This window comes from Otolemur garnettii, unplaced genomic scaffold (assembly GCF_000181295.1).
Source record: "Otolemur garnettii isolate 467f Iridium unplaced genomic scaffold, OtoGar3 scaffold00003, whole genome shotgun sequence".
Taxonomy (NCBI): domain Eukaryota; kingdom Metazoa; phylum Chordata; class Mammalia; order Primates; family Galagidae; genus Otolemur; species Otolemur garnettii.
The window spans coordinates 8787287-8802948 of record NW_003852398.1 but is presented as its reverse complement, the minus strand read 5'-3'; the positions used below and the strand labels follow the sequence as shown (position 1 = coordinate 8802948).

Genomic DNA, 15662 nt, shown 5'->3' with positions numbered 1-15662 from the left:
TGTAATTACCTCTCTTCTCCATCATTATTGCAGGTTTGAGAATGTACCGTACAGTGTTATATGTCAATCAGAACTTCCCTGTTAATCTGAAATGATTGCATCCTCACTATATAAACCTTTACTTTGCACAGTAGTAACTAGAGCAGAGCCCTCTACGGTGTTCCCCAAAGTGTACATTTAGTCTGGGCTCGTGTGGGAACAGAAAACAGAGGCTCACCCAAATGTACAGCATTTGTTCTCGAACAACCTGGAATATATGTTCACCCTTGCTGTAACAGCATTTTCAACCCTTGGTCAACCTCATAAATTTCAGCTCAAATTTCACAACAAACTGACAACTTGCTACTGAGATTTTTATTTCACATTCCATAGAGGAAAAAATGTGTTTGGTTCAGCTCATTTTATCAAGCAAATGTTCAAGTTGTAGTTTGCTGGCCAGCCCGCACTTTGGCTGCCCTTGGGTCAGGGCCACTTTCCAAGCCACATGGCTCCTTTGTTGTGAATTAGATACAGGTGCCTCCTCTAAATGAATGTAGCCCCTTCAGGCCCTTGACTCGGGGAGTGGGTATAGGTTGAGTTGTGCTGTGCCATTGTGCAGCAAACTACATTACATCTACAACGGTATATGACAGCTGTGTTGCTGGTCTCGTCATCTGGAGCTGAGAGGCAGCATCATAGGGAGAGTTGGTGGCCTACTCGAGTGATGACTGATGACACAGCAGGAGGCGTTTCGTACATCGCTTCCTCTTCTCCGTTACGCACACGGGTGCAGGGTGATGGGCAGCGGGTTCGCTGGTGAGCATTTCTAGTACAGTGTGTTAGTAAAAGCTAACTGCTTAAAGTCAACGTTAGTACCCCCCAGAGAAAAACTGGACATGTTCAAGGCTGTTCGTTACTCTCATACCACATCATCCACAGGTTCGCCTGGAATGGCCAACAGACCTTGCTGTCAACCCCATGGATAACTCCCTGTACGTTCTAGAGAACAATGTTATCCTTCGAATCACCGAGAACCACCAAGTCAGCATCATTGCGGGACGCCCCATGCACTGCCAGGTTCCTGGCATTGACTACTCACTCAGCAAACTAGCCATTCACTCTGCTCTGGAGTCAGCCAGTGCCATTGCCATTTCTCACACTGGGGTCCTTTATATCACTGAGACAGATGAAAAGAAGATTAACCGTCTCCGCCAGGTAACAACCAATGGGGAGATCTGCCTTTTAGCCGGGGCAGCCTCAGACTGTGACTGCAAAAATGACGTCAACTGCAACTGCTACTCAGGAGACGATGCCTACGCCACTGACGCCATCTTGAATTCCCCGTCATCCTTAGCGGTAGCTCCAGATGGTACCATCTACATCGCAGACCTTGGAAATATTCGGATCAGAGCGGTCAGCAAGAACAAGCCTGTTCTTAATGCCTTCAACCAGTATGAGGCTGCATCCCCTGGAGAGCAGGAGTTGTACGTCTTCAATGCCGATGGCATCCACCAGTACACTGTGAGCCTGGTGACAGGGGAGTACTTGTACAATTTCACATATAGTGCTGACAATGATGTCACTGAATTGATTGACAATAATGGAAATTCCCTGAAGATCCGTCGGGACAGCACTGGCATGCCCCGTCACCTGCTTATGCCTGACAACCAGATCATCACCCTCACTGTGGGCACCAACGGAGGCCTTAAAGTTGTGTCCACACAGAACCTGGAGCTCGGTCTCATGACCTATGATGGGAACACTGGGCTCCTGGCCACCAAGAGTGATGAAACAGGATGGACCACTTTCTATGAGTAAGTGTGTTTGTAAAGTATCTCTAAAGAGCACCTACCTTGCCCGAGCTGGCATCACGATTGGCTGTTCACGTAGCTTTTTAAATTGCTTAGTCACATAGTCTTCCCAACTTTAATGATTTCCTATGCCCTCAAGTTATTCATGTCCCCTCTCCCTGACTCTTAAATGATTTGCTCTGTTGGGTCTCTGATATTGAACATCCTCCCCAGTAGAGTTGGGAATTCCCGTTGCCTGCTTGCCGTTCAAATTTCAGGATATTGGACACGCACAGCACCTGGGAGATAGAGTGTTGATTAACTTTGCTGATTATTCATGTTAGCCATGGGTGCGGAAATTAGAACCTAAAAGGCAAGATCCCAGTGGGGCTCCTGTAATTTGCCAATAGGTCCAACAACACACTTGATTGCACAGACAGGTAGATAAACTCTGAATTTCCTCTTTAGCAGAAACAGATCAATACAGATAAAGTGCTAGGTATATTAAAAGATGCGAGAGCTGGTCATATTTCCCCTAACAATTATCTCATACTTAATAGTCCTACTGCTTGTTTTGCCAGAAAGCTGTTTTCCCCAGCTCCTGAGGGCTGCTCTTGGTCAAACTGCCTGCTGCTGGTGGTATTAACTGGTTGGAGGAGGTGGCTAGGCCATGCTTCCCCCCAAGGGCTGGCTGACAGTGGCTTCCCCCTATGTGGTTGGAGTCCTTGCTTGCTTTCTGTCTGGATGTTTCTACCAGCTGAGAATTTAGTAAGTTAGAAGTTTTCACAAAGAAGAGGGATAAGAGAAAGAACACAAGACTTCATTGTCTTGTGGTGGGCGCCTGCAGTCCCAGCTACTTGGGAGGCTGAGGCAAGAGAATCGCTTAAGCACAAGAGTTCGAGGTTGCTGTGAGCTGTGACACCACAGCACTCTACTGAAGGCGTCATAGTGAGACTCTGTCTCAAAAAAAGAAAAGAAGAAGACTTCATTGTCCATCTCTCCTAAATCTAGGAATGTTGACTTCCCGTGTATATGCCAGTGGGCTAGGGATAATGTAAAAGGAAGCTGTTGCCACCTCCTGGAGGTTTCCTGAATTGCAGAATTGCTTTCTCTGGTTCTAACTGTCTTCTCTGGGCAAAGCTCTCTTTCTCACATTTCTGAAGCATCCTAAAGTCCTCCAGGGCTCTGAGACTTGGTCACACTTTACCAGCCAGCGATTCTGCCCTTGAGGGTACCATCTGAGTACCATCTTTGGCCTTCACACCACGTTAGGTTAAAGCTATGCATTAACCCAAACATCTCCTGGATTTTCATTTCCCTTCTAGCAGTTTCACCTAAAAACGCAAAGCATTTCAGAAATAATTTATTGGCTTTTTTAATGAGAGGCAGAAATGTCACTCCCAGGAGGACCAGTCTCCATTAGGCCTGACTTAGACCCTGTAGTAAAGAAGCTCAAGTCTAAGTGTATCCACAGACATGAATTCTAAAAGTGAAAATATTTTCCAGGAAGGGGTCCCTAGATTAACGAAATCATAGTCATGAGTCATAAATGTTTTAAATGTTGGTTCAAAAGTTACCTTGAAGCTGAATAATTTTTTCTCCGTTTTGATAAGCTGCTTTTTTTTTTCATAACGTGGGTAAATCCACTGATCACAAATTCTCCACTGCGGAGATTCAAGCGTGTACAGTTTTCTTCTCCTTCCTAAAAAGATGAAGAGTTGTTTTTGCTTTATGGCACTGTTTACACGTGGTCAGCAAACTGGCAGTTTAAAACTCAGACACAAACGCCACTTCCTGTCAGCAGGGTAAGGTTAACTCTAATACTGCATAGCCTTAGTCAAAACTTCAGAGAAAGGCTCTGAAGAAAACCTCCCAGAGGCCATGAGGCTGCTAAAAAACAGTCTGTCCTTCAGTGAGAGTTTCCTTAGTGCAATTCCTTTCTTCCCACCCTGATACCTGAGGCAGGGTGCAAGTCATCTCATAGGTGGGAAGAGTAGCAATATCTCTTCTCTTTGCATAGGACGTCATGGGTCAAGGCCAGGTGTGGTGGCCCGTGCCTGTAATTAGCTGTGTACATTAATGCAATCACAGGGTACAGTGTGGTGTTTTCATATACATTTTGAAATACTCTCATCAAACTGGTTAACATAACCGTCGTGTCATTCTCTTAGTCATTAAGTTAAGACATTCATACTCTGCTTTTAGAAAGATTCACTTGTACCCTTGTAAAATAAACCATATAGGTGACCCCACCAATCACCCTCCCTCCACCCATCCACCCCCCTCTCCCTCCCCCCTCCCCATTTTCTAAGGCTATAATTAGGTTATAACATTCCTATGAAAGCTACAAATTAGTTTCAAAATAGGCCATGCCTGTAATTTCAACAGTTTGGGAGGCTGAGGTAGATGGATCGCTTGAAACTAGAGTTTGAGACCAGTCTGGGTAACATACTGAGACCACATCTCTCTAAAAAATAAAAAAACTAGCCGGGTGTGGTGGTGGTCCCCTGGAGCCCTAGCTACTTGGGAGGCTGAGATAAGAGGATGGCTTGAGCCCAGGCATTTGAGGTTGCTGTGAGCTATGATGCTGCCATTGACTCTAGCCCAGGTGACAGAGCAAAACCCTATCTCGGAAAAAGAAAAAAAAACTTGATAGGTAAAGAAGCTGTTTATCTGCTCAGTCATCACAATGACGCTATAAGTTCGATTGTCTCCATTTTATGGATAAAGAATCTGAGGCTCGGAGAAGTGAAGTGATCCTCCCAAGGCCACACGGGAGTGAGCAGGGGAGCATGACTGGAATCAGACGTCCAAGTCTAGTGTTTTTTCCGTTACACACCCATGTCCCAAAGCAGGGCTGGGAATAGAATGCGGAAATCAATCTTCCAACTCTACCTGGGCCCTGTCCTGAATTGGGGGGAAGAGATAGCTCAAAGTCAGTCCATCAGTGACTGGGGGCAAGAGAGACAGGCAGTGGGAAATAACACTAGTGAATCATCCTGGCACCATTTTATGATCAGCCAGTTCCAGAAAGTTCCAGGAAGCCCCAGCCTTTCTGTAATATTTCCCCAGATATGGGCCATTTGGGTCCTGTTAAAAGAAGTATCCTAGTTTAGTTCTATCCCTGAAAGAACCCAGATTTTCACTGCCTTCCCTGAAAGACAGTGTGATGTACCAGAAAGCTCCTGGATCTTGGGGTCAGCAAAACAGAGATGTAGATGGCAGCTCTCCCATATACCGAGTGACCAACCTTGGACAAGTGATTTAACCTCTCTGAGCCTCAATGTTCACATCTGTCACACGGGGATAATGATACACACTCCACAGGGGCACTATGCTAATCCGCTGAGATAATACATTTTTAGAAATTAGCAAAGCACTCTGCGGATAGAATTTCAATAAAGAGGAAATGCTAATGGGACTTGAGGGAAATCATTACGCACACCTCTGTCGCCATCCCACCCCTCAGGTCTCAGACAGCCAACTGCATAGCGGATGCAGGAGTCAGACAGATAGAGATTTATTGGAGGAAGACAGAATTGAAGAATGCACCTTGCATATTAGGTCTTCTTAATACCTCACTTTGAATGCGTCCTGCTCTGCACTGCTGGCCTCCCGTTTCCTGCAGGAGCAGAGTCTGCCTTAGCAAATGTGGGGTCCAGAAGGGCAGAAAACACATCACTCTTAAGGACGGGCCCTCCAGAAGAGAGAAATGATAAACAGCCTCACGTTCAACTCCTTCTTCCAACCCAGGAGCACATTTCTGGCCAGAGGAAAGCAGGGGAGTTGGCTTCCGAAGTTAGTTTATAGAGTAAGCAGGCACTGCGATTCATGAAGCCTGGCATGAGCACCTTTAAGAGTTACCATTCTTTGTCCTCCTCCTTGGGTTGAGAAGCTTGTTGAGTGCTGGGCACAAATGGAAAGGACATGGGAGAGCCCTTCAGAAATGCCCTGTGCCTGCTAAATTCCCAGAGTGGGGAGGAGCAGCCTGCCCCCTCTTCACAGTCTTTCTCTTTTCTCCTCTCTCCCCCTTCTTTATGTTCGTCTTCGGCACTTGTCACTCGCCAGCTGACGTGCACTAAGTTTTCAATCTTGGTGGGGTTTGGCCCTACCTCTTTATTAGCATGAGCACAAGGATTTTTATTTCTTTTGTTCTCTGCCATCCCCCCGTTACCTTGAACAGTGCTTAGCACCTAACAGGTGCTGGATGAATATTTATTGACTGAGTGAGTAGTCAGAGGCAGCATCCAGCACCACACTGATCAGGGCCTGCCAGTGTCACTGGGTTAGTATTAAGATCCCATCACTGGGGCTGGGCGCCTGTGGCTCAAGCAGCTAAGGCACCAGCCACATACACCTGAGCTGGCGGGTTCGAATCCAGCCCAGGCCTGCCAAACAATGATGTTTGCAACCAAAAAAATAGCCAGGTGTTGTGGCAGACGCCTGTCGTCCCAGCTGCCTGGGAGGTGGAGACAGGAGAATCACTTGAGCCCAGGAGTTGGAGGTTGCTGTGAGCTGTGATGCCACAGCATTCTACCCAAAGCGACAGCTTGAGACTCTGTCTCAAAAAAAATAAGATCCCATCGCTGGAACTCATAGCTTCTAGCTCCTACAAGCCAAGTACCTTGCAAAGAGAGGATATGGGGTAGAGGGGGAGTAAGCAGAGCTGTATGCAGCTGAATCTTCTTGAGAGATTCCAGTTCCTACGACTTGTTGCATAAGGAAGCAGAACAGCCTGGACATTGCAGGTGCCCCAGAACTACGGTGGATTGGAATTAAAATCCTTGCCTGGGCCCGAGAATGAACTCCTCCCACAGTCCCTGCTGAGCAGCAAAAGGTGGGAACTGTGTGTTACCAAGTGCTACACTGGACACCCCTCACCCAAACACCCAGAATTGCTTTATTTTCTTATTTTTAAAAAACTTGTGTTTCTGCTTGTAAAACATGAAAGTAAGCATATCAATCACAAATAATTCCTAAATTGTGGAACATATGAAAAAGAAAACAAAGATTAGTCAAGATTCCACACAAAAATAAGCTACCTTTAGTATTTGGATGTCTAAGAGGCACCCGTAGCTCAGTGGGTAGGACGCCAGCCACATACGCTGAGGCTAGTGGGTTCAAACCCAGCCTGGGCCAGCTAAACAACAATGGCAACTGCAACAAAAATGTAGCCAAGCGTTGTGGCAGGCGCCTGTAGTCCCATCTACTTGGGAGGCTGAGACAAGAGAATCACTTAATCCCAAGAGTTTGAGGTTGCTGTGAGCTGTGATGCCACAGCACTCTACCAAGGGCAACATAGTGAGACTCTGTCTCAAAAAAAAAATATATATATATATATTTACCCTCATCTTCCCCAGCCGTTACCCCACTGGCTGGCCACCCCACATATATACATATATATATTTGGATGTCTATACTTTCAGAGAATTTCCCCTACATATACTCATTTTTTTTTAAACTGCCACCCCCCCCCAAAAAAAAACCTGAAAATGCATGCTTTTAAGGAGTGTTTTGTTTTGTTTTGGTTTTGGAGATAGAAGCTCACTCTATCACCCAGGCTAGACTGCCCTAGCTTCAGCCTAGCTCACAGCAACCTCAAATTCCTGCGCTCAAGTGATCTTCTTGCCTCCGCCTCCTGAGTAACTGGGACTACAAGTGCCCGCCACAGCACCTGGCTAATTTTTTGATTTTTAGTAGAGATGGGATCTGACTCTTCACTCAGGCTGGTCTCAAAACTCCTGAGCTTCAGGGATCGTCCCTCCTTGGCATCCCAGAGTGCTAGGATGACAGACCCGAGCCACCCTGCCTGGACCAGGAAGCGTATTTTGTACTTTACTCTTCTGGTCAACAATACATACATGTGTCCATGCTGATAAATAGAGATCTGTGTCACCAGTCTCAGTGCCTCATAGGTTTCACTTTATGGATAGATCATCGGTTATCTTATGACGTTTTAACCAATGAACATTTAGGATGCTCTAACTTGTTACTATTGTAGATAGCATCTTTGTACTCCTGTCTGAGAGGCAGTTCCTTCAGCAGGTAAGAAAGCACCAAGGAGCCCCCTAGACTTAGAACACCTGAGTCCCATTCCTAGTGACAACACCAGGCCTTTCCAGGGAATGTGTTATTTGGACCACCCACTGCCTGGTGCCCTGGACCTGTGATGGGAGTGGAACCTGAGGGCTGGGCCGCTGAACTCACCGGGCTTCCCACTTTGAGGTTCCCCAACCCTCATCTCCTCCAACCTTTACCCCGCTGGCTGGCCAACTTAACATGGTTCCACTCTCAGCTTTCAAACACCTGCAGAGCTTGACTATTTCCAGTCCCCCAAGGCAGAGCCTCTGAGATAGCGTTTGTTCCCAGCACAGTTGCTGAGCACCCTGTTTCGGATTCTGTAGTCTTAAGCATGATGTGACCAAGTCCAACAGGCCACTGGGGCTCTTTCCTCTGCTCACGGGCCTTTCCGCAGGATCCTCCTGTGCTGTACAAGCTCCAGTTTGTATTGCTCAGAACTTGCTAACTTTGTCCCTCTCCCCAGTCCAGAGGGAGTCACCTCCAAGGCTTAAGCCATCGTCCCTTCTATTTTTTTTTAAATAGAGCCTCAATCTGTCACCCTGGGTAGAGTGCTGTGGCATCACAGCTCACAGCAACCTCCAACTCCTGGGCTCAAGCGATTCTCTCGCCTCTGCCTCCCAAGTAGCTGGGATTACAGGCACCCGCTACAAGGCCCAGCTATTTTTTGGTTGCAGCCATCATTGCTGTTTGGTGAGCCCAGGCTGGATTCAAACCCACCAGCTCAGGTGTATGTGGCTGGCGCCTTAGCTGCTTGAGCCAAAGGCACTGAGCCCATTTTCCCTTCTTTTCTATCTTCTAAGCAAAAATACCTTCCCTGCTCCCCCGCCAGTCACAGGACTAATTTGAGAGGGCTGAAAGAACTCTACCTCCAGACTGTGGGAAGAGCCTGCTTTCCTTTCCCTGGGGACACGGAGGGCCCAGGCTCTCAGAGCACAGCACATCTCCCAGGGTGGGAAAAGCTCACCCCAAGGGGAACACCAACGTTTCTGACTAACGGAGGTGGGGGACCAGACCTGGTGGCTCACAACTGTAATCCCAGCACTCTGGGAGGCCGATGCAGGTGGATCGCCTGAGCTCACGAGTTCGAGACCAGCCTGAGCTAGAGTGAGACCCCTTTCTCTAAAAATAGCCAGGCATTGTGGCAGGCACCTGTAATCCCAGCTACTTGGGAGGCTGAGGCAAGAGAATTGCTTGAGCCCAAAAGTCTGAGGATGACCCCACGGCACTCTAGTGGGGGCGACAAAGTGAGACTCTGCCTCTAAATAAATAAAAAATAAAGGAGGTAGGGGAGAAAAACTCTACACTTTAAGAAAAGGGTAAAGATGACCAACAGACATAAAGGAAGGGGCCCCAACTTCAGGCTATTTGCAGACAGTAGGTCATGATCACTGGTGTTCTTGGACTTGGGGGCTGAGGACAGCTGAAGCAAAGCGAGTGATTGAGAAAACTGCCCGAGAAGGCTGCTTGGGGAGCTGAGCTGCGGCTGGTGGGGATATAGGGCCAAAGAATAGGCTATGTACAGCCAGGCCTTCTGTGCATGAGCCAGCATATGGAGGTGGCATTTGGCCCAGGCTGAGTGTCCAGAGGTCTATGAGGTGACAAGCGGAACAAGGCCATACCCCAGTGGAGGGCTCAGGACTTGAATGCTCCCAAATGCCAGATTTGTATTTAATGGAGCAACCAATAGAAGAGTATAGTTTGTTCAGCAAAAGAAGTAACATGATGAAACTCATGTTTGGGGAAGATTAATTTGGTGGCTTTATGAACGAGTAAATTGTTAAAAAAAACCAAAGATGCTCCCCACCAGATGCTTAGCTGTTCTAACTGGAGACAGCATCATTGAGCACACACAGCTGGAGACCAGGTGAAACGGTTTCACTGAGCTGAAGTCCGCTCCATCAGTGAGTGGTCCAAGGCATCACCACCGCTTCTCAGGGCAGCCTGGAGTTTTTATTATGACAGGGGCCTCTGTGTAATGCACCACCCAGCCACCCTGCCTTATCTTTCTTTCTGACTGTGTGGGGCTCTGAATGTCGAGAAAGTCTTCAGCCCCGTCCCTGAGCTCCCAACCAATGCTTCTTTTCCTCCAGCTATGACCACGAGGGCCGCCTGACCAATGTGACACGCCCCACGGGGGTGGTGACCAGTCTGCACCGGGAAATGGAGAAATCTATCACCATTGACATTGAGAACTCCAATCGGGATGACGACGTCACTGTCATCACCAACCTCTCTTCAGTGGAGGCCTCCTACACGGTGGTACAAGGTAAGCCTCCCACTCCTCACTTTCCTACCCCCAAACTCACGCCATACAAGAACCCAGCCAAGCCCAGAGCTGTGAGTTTCCTAGCCTGAGAGTACCTCCAGAGACCTAGAGTACCCCTGGGCATTCTGTTTTCCAAATACCCACAGCAAACTGAATCTATAAGCAGTCCACCTTGTAGAAAACGACAGATACAGAAGGTCCTCTATACCTGACCAGATATAGAGGTATTTGGAAATGCCTACATAGTCATCTGAAAATGTCAATCTCCATCCCCACAGAGTCTCCCTACCTCCTACCTCCTATCACCACCATTCCCCACCAAACCAACACACACGGTTACCTTCTCGGGCCTGACACTTGATTTTGCACTTTGCTGTTTCTTTCTGATTCTCTCTTTTAAGCATTTGTTGAGTTTGTTGCCCTGGTATCAGAGCTCTTTAGCAATCTCTTGCCAAGATTGAGGTCCCAAAGGTTTCTGACCACCCCACTGCTATTGTTGCTATAGGACGTGTTTTGCAGCCCAGGACGAGCGCTGGGGCTGGCAAGAAAACAAATTATGCAGATTAATTTTTCTTTTAATTAAGATATAATGTTGGTGGGCTAGCCTGTTGTCAGAGGATAAAAGTGTCCTCTCAGTAGATAAATGGTGACATTTTCTGGACTATTATCCCACGACAGCGCCGTTTCAATGACTCTATTTCTGCTCTGCCAAATGATTAATGATGTAGATTCTGTCCTGCACGATGGCTGGAGCCGCAGGATCGACAGGTACACACTTGCTCACTGCCCCAAAAGCTGACATCTTGGAGGCCAGCCCAGCCCAGCCCCTTTGCCCAGACAATCTGTAAAAAGAGTGTCCATATCACATTTCCCTCCTGTAACTTTCTGATCAAGGAAAAGGTCAGAAGTCTGATTGACTCATGTAGATGTATTTGGGAGGAAACCCACATTATCAGCACCCATGTTTGTCAAGGGGCCTCTCTGGGTAATGCACCACCCAGCCACCCACCTTCCCATCTCTCTTTCTCTGGCCCGTAAAGCTGTCCCTTGTGTAGTCCTTTTTTTTTTTTTTTTTTGGCTGGGGTTGGGTTTGAACCTGCCACCTCTGGTATATGGGGCCGGCACCCTACTCCTTGAGCCACAGGCGCCGCCCACTTGTGTGCTTCTGAGTGTCGGGAAAGCCTTCATCCCCTGTGCTGTTGGCATCTTCAGAGTTCTCTTGAGGGGAGGTGGCATTCTGGTGGGTCAAAGCAAAATCATGGGGGGTGGGTAAGAAGGTTATTTTTTCCTCCATTTTCTTGAGGAATCCCGGACTAACTTTGCAGTGGATCTGACCTGTGGTCAGACCGCCACCCTTGGGTTACACGGTAGGTAAAAAGAGAAAAGAATTAAAGTGGTTTTCTCTCATTTATTTTGTTCCATACAAGCCACAATATATATGTTAAAGTTCAGGAATTTGATCGACACAAATTGTGTAGGCAATAGACATCCTTAAATGTTTAAATGCACTATTAATAGTCTTCAGTGAGTAAAAGAAAAATATCATGGCATAATTATTTCTGGAGTGCTGCATATTATGTTTTTCTTTACATGGATCAGTAGTATCTCTGCTACTAACCTTCATGTCGTATGTGTGCTAATTGAAGGCAGCCTTAGACTGATGGCTGCGAAGTACCATGGAAACCTACAAAAATAGAGGCTTTATTCTCTTCTGACTAATAGAGTAGATAATGTCTTTCCCTCTCCCCACCCCCACTTACATTTTTCCAGATCAAGTGCGGAACAGCTACCAGCTCTGCAATAACGGGACCCTGAGGGTGATGTATGCTAACGGGATGGGTGTCAGCTTCCACAGTGAGCCCCACGTCCTGGCAGGCACCATCACCCCCACCATCGGGCGCTGCAACATCTCCCTGCCCATGGAGAATGGCTTAAACTCCATTGAGTGGCGCCTGAGAAAGGAACAGATTAAAGGCAAAGTCACCATCTTTGGCAGGAAGCTCCGGGTAAGTGGTTCCACCCAATTCGTTGCCACAAACTAGGAATAGAGCTAAGAACATTTCCTAGTTTTCCCAAGCCTCCATTATTTCTTTCTTTCCTGGAAAAGGCAAGTTCTTTTGGGGGGGGACTAGAAGCCATCTTCCTTTGGGGCTCATACTTTGGGGAACATGTTCTCCATTTCTGAAGAGTTAGACTGAAAAAGGCGTCCGTTTCTGGCTATGGGGACTGACATGCATCTGTAGAGGTCACTTTGGTGTTAGTTTTTTTCTTTTTGTATTTTTGTTTGGTAACTTTGGTCTTTTCTCACTCGCCACCTTCCTCCTCAGTTTTCACTTTCACTAATTCAACTAATAAATTAGTAGTGACTGCTAGGTACTATGTAATTTGCTAAATGTTGGAACGACAAAAATATAAAAGGATATTCTTTATACTCAAGGAGTTGACAGTCTGTCTGATGGAACACACAGACACGAGATAATCCCCCGTGAAGCAGAAGACAGCAGGATGTCTGAGGTCCAGCATGACAACAGAGGGGACTTCACTCAGCCTGTGGGGGTCAGGGAGGGTCTCCCATGACAAAGTAACAACTGGACTTCAATAGGAAGCTTTCGCCAACCCTCCCTTCCCAGACTAGGCAACTTGCCCCATGTTCCATCTTTTAAAAACTAATACTTAACATTCACTGAAGACTTTTATGATGCAATCCCTGTGTTAAGCACTCATGTTGTCTTAATCTTTTCAACAGCCCCGCGGGGGTCATTATTATGAACTCCATTTTCCAGAGAAGTTAAATAACTTATCCAAGGATACACACACTGTCTAGAAAGGGTACAGCCAGGACTCGGTCCCAGTCCCCTCTTTCTTTCTAGCACACTTGCTGGTTTTCCTGACCACCAGGCCACACAGCTACCATTTAGACCCATGGTCATCCAGATGATCGTGGCCCTGGAGGATCCTGCTCTAGTGGCTTACCTTTCACCGAGAGGGACCAATTCCCACCATTGTGCTGACACTTTCCCCAGGCATTAGAGGAGGAATCCTGAGGACCCCGGTCTTCATCAAATTCAGCAAGCGTATTGAACCCATAGTATGAGCCAGACACTGTACTATGCAAACAAAGCAAAGCCGCTTACGTTCTGCAGCCTACGTTCAGGAGCTGAGGGCGATCAGAGAGGGGCCAGACAATAAACAAACTAAGAAATAACTAAAATAATTGCAGATGGAGACGAGCACTAGGAAGGCAGGAAACAATGGAACAAGACAGACTTTAACAAATACCGAGGAATTCCTGGGAGAAGGCCCAGCATAGGCCAAACTTGGGGTGTAACTTCTGCCATGTGACCAGATTGAAATCCAGCCAGCCCAGGTGACCTCCCTGCAGAGCCAGGTCCCTCCTTATTAATATTCTGCCTTTGTCTGCCTAAGTTTAAGTCTCCACATTAGGTTATCAGCAGTTCCCCATGTTTTCATCCTCTGCTGGTATCTGCAGAGTTGCAAGCTGCAGTGTCTTCCTAAAGACAAAAATGGAATGAGATTAGTAGCTAAATCCTTAATGACTGGATTTCAGGGCTGTGTAATTGATTTTTGATACGCTGCACTGTAGAAGTTGATTATAAGTAGTAATCGTGCCTTTTCTCTGATAAATCAGTTATGCATTTTGAGTAAGTTTTCAAAATAAAGATAAATGTGGCCCTGAAATAAAATGGCTATAATCCCAAACTCTGAATATTAAAAATCTTAATAATGGTACTTGTGGTAATTAGCAGAAGTTAGGCACGCAAGTCTTCTAAGTGAATTTCTGCCAGGGTTAGATTTGCTGGCATCATGTTTATGCAAATCAAAACACAGCTTTATCTATCAACACCTCAACATTTAATTGTCTGGTGTTAGTTCCTGTAACAACAATCACATATCCATTTAGCTCTCTTAAATGAAAATCACTATGAGATTATAACAGGTTGAGTGGACTGAAAATGTAATTTGAAAATGAGGGAGAAAGCCTGGAATTTATTTGCATCTCATTTATTTTAATTCAGTTCATAAACTGTTTAGTGAATGAAATAAAAGCAACTCCTGGAAATTGCAGGGGAGCAGTTGGAAGAAGGTATAAGGGAAAGGTTGGGTGTAATATGGATTAAGGAACCTGGGGAGTGACCTCTCCCTCAGATGCTTCATGGGCCCCCCCATGGCAAGGAATGCACAGCCCCTGAACCAAAGATACCTGTTGGCCCCCACAGACAAGAGCCAACGGGGTCTCGGCCAACAACGGCACGGAGTCTTCTCTTCAGGCTTACTGTGTCTTCGCTCTCCCATTCCACTGTTGAATGGGGCTGTGATATTCTTCATTCACTGAAAAAATATTTACTAAGTGCCAACTTCCTGTCCAGCACCAGAGAATGGGTAGAGAAGACAAAGAGAAAGAAAACTGAGTCCCTGCCACCTAAGAACCAGCAGTCTCATGGAGAAAATGTTCCTGGCTGGAAGACTGTGGGAAGGATGGTACCTAGGTGGGGTGGAGTCTCACTGGGCTCTGTTCTACCATGATGCCCTCACTGAGACTTTTCATCTTCTTTGAACTCCATGGGTGCTGTGAGCCTTAGGCGCTCACACCTCTCAAATGGCCAGACTCCCTAGAGCCTGCCTGTAGGGAATGATGGAAACTATACTAGAGGCCAATGCCACAAGGAAGAGATGCTTACTTGTACCAGTCAAAAGAAAATAGGCTGTGGCCAGGAAGCAAATTTATCCTGAAAGCCCAGGGGCTTAACACATCACAGTACAAGCCCATCAGACGGCCCTTCTTAGTGGCCTGCCCTCTGTAGCACATGGCCTCTGCAGTCCCTGCAGAAGGGGACAGAGCATGGGTGATTCGTGAGGGGTTGGTGAGCAGGCCTGGGCACAGCAGGCATCACCTCCACCCACCCTGGGGAAGACACCAGCAGGGGACCTCACCTGAACTGAGGTGATGTTGGGAAGTGTTGCCTTTTCTGAGTGCCTCTGAAGAAAGGATAAAAGGAGGTTTGGTGAATGCACCTCGGGGTCTCTGCCACCCTGATCAGGTCTCAGGGTTGACAAGGAGTCAGGAAGAGCTTCCCAAAAGAGTTGGAATCAGTTCTGAAGAGCAGCTAGAATTAGCCGGGCTCAACATTCAGGAAAAAGGTGATCAGAAACAGAGAGTATCCCTCGTGAAAAGTCCAAAAAGGGAAAGATATTTCAGAAAACTTTTAACTCAGTATGGTTGGAGAGAGAGTGCATGAGTTATAGCATCGAGCAGATAAAGAGGTGTGGCCATGGCCAGCCCCAAGAGGGAAGTGTGACTCCAGGCTGGTATTTACCCTGAGGGTAGTGGGGAGTCCTTCCTGGGCTTCATCAGAAGACTGAGGTGCTGCTGGGATGAGCGGCATTAGAGAGATCCCGCCATCCCTCAGGGACCAGGAAGACAGATTAGACGGGGACAGGATAGAAGGGAAGGGACAGCAAGGGCATTGCATTAATCCAAACAAGAAACTAAGGCCGGGTGGGGTGACTCACGCCTGTGATCCTAA

At 47.1% G+C, this 15662-nt stretch overlaps 1 protein-coding gene across 2 annotated transcripts in view; it reads left to right on the top strand.

Moving 5' to 3' along the window:
• Positions 1-15662, top strand: part of TENM2 (teneurin transmembrane protein 2) — a 945756-nt gene that overhangs the window by 900371 nt on the left and 29723 nt on the right. For both annotated transcript variants that reach the window (XM_023514814.1, XM_023514817.1), the window contains 3 exons: positions 919-1793; positions 9941-10116; positions 11887-12122. In XM_023514814.1, coding sequence (XP_023370582.1) covers positions 919-1793; positions 9941-10116; positions 11887-12122 — 1287 coding nt within the window. The remainder of the gene's footprint in view (positions 1-918; positions 1794-9940; positions 10117-11886; positions 12123-15662) is intronic.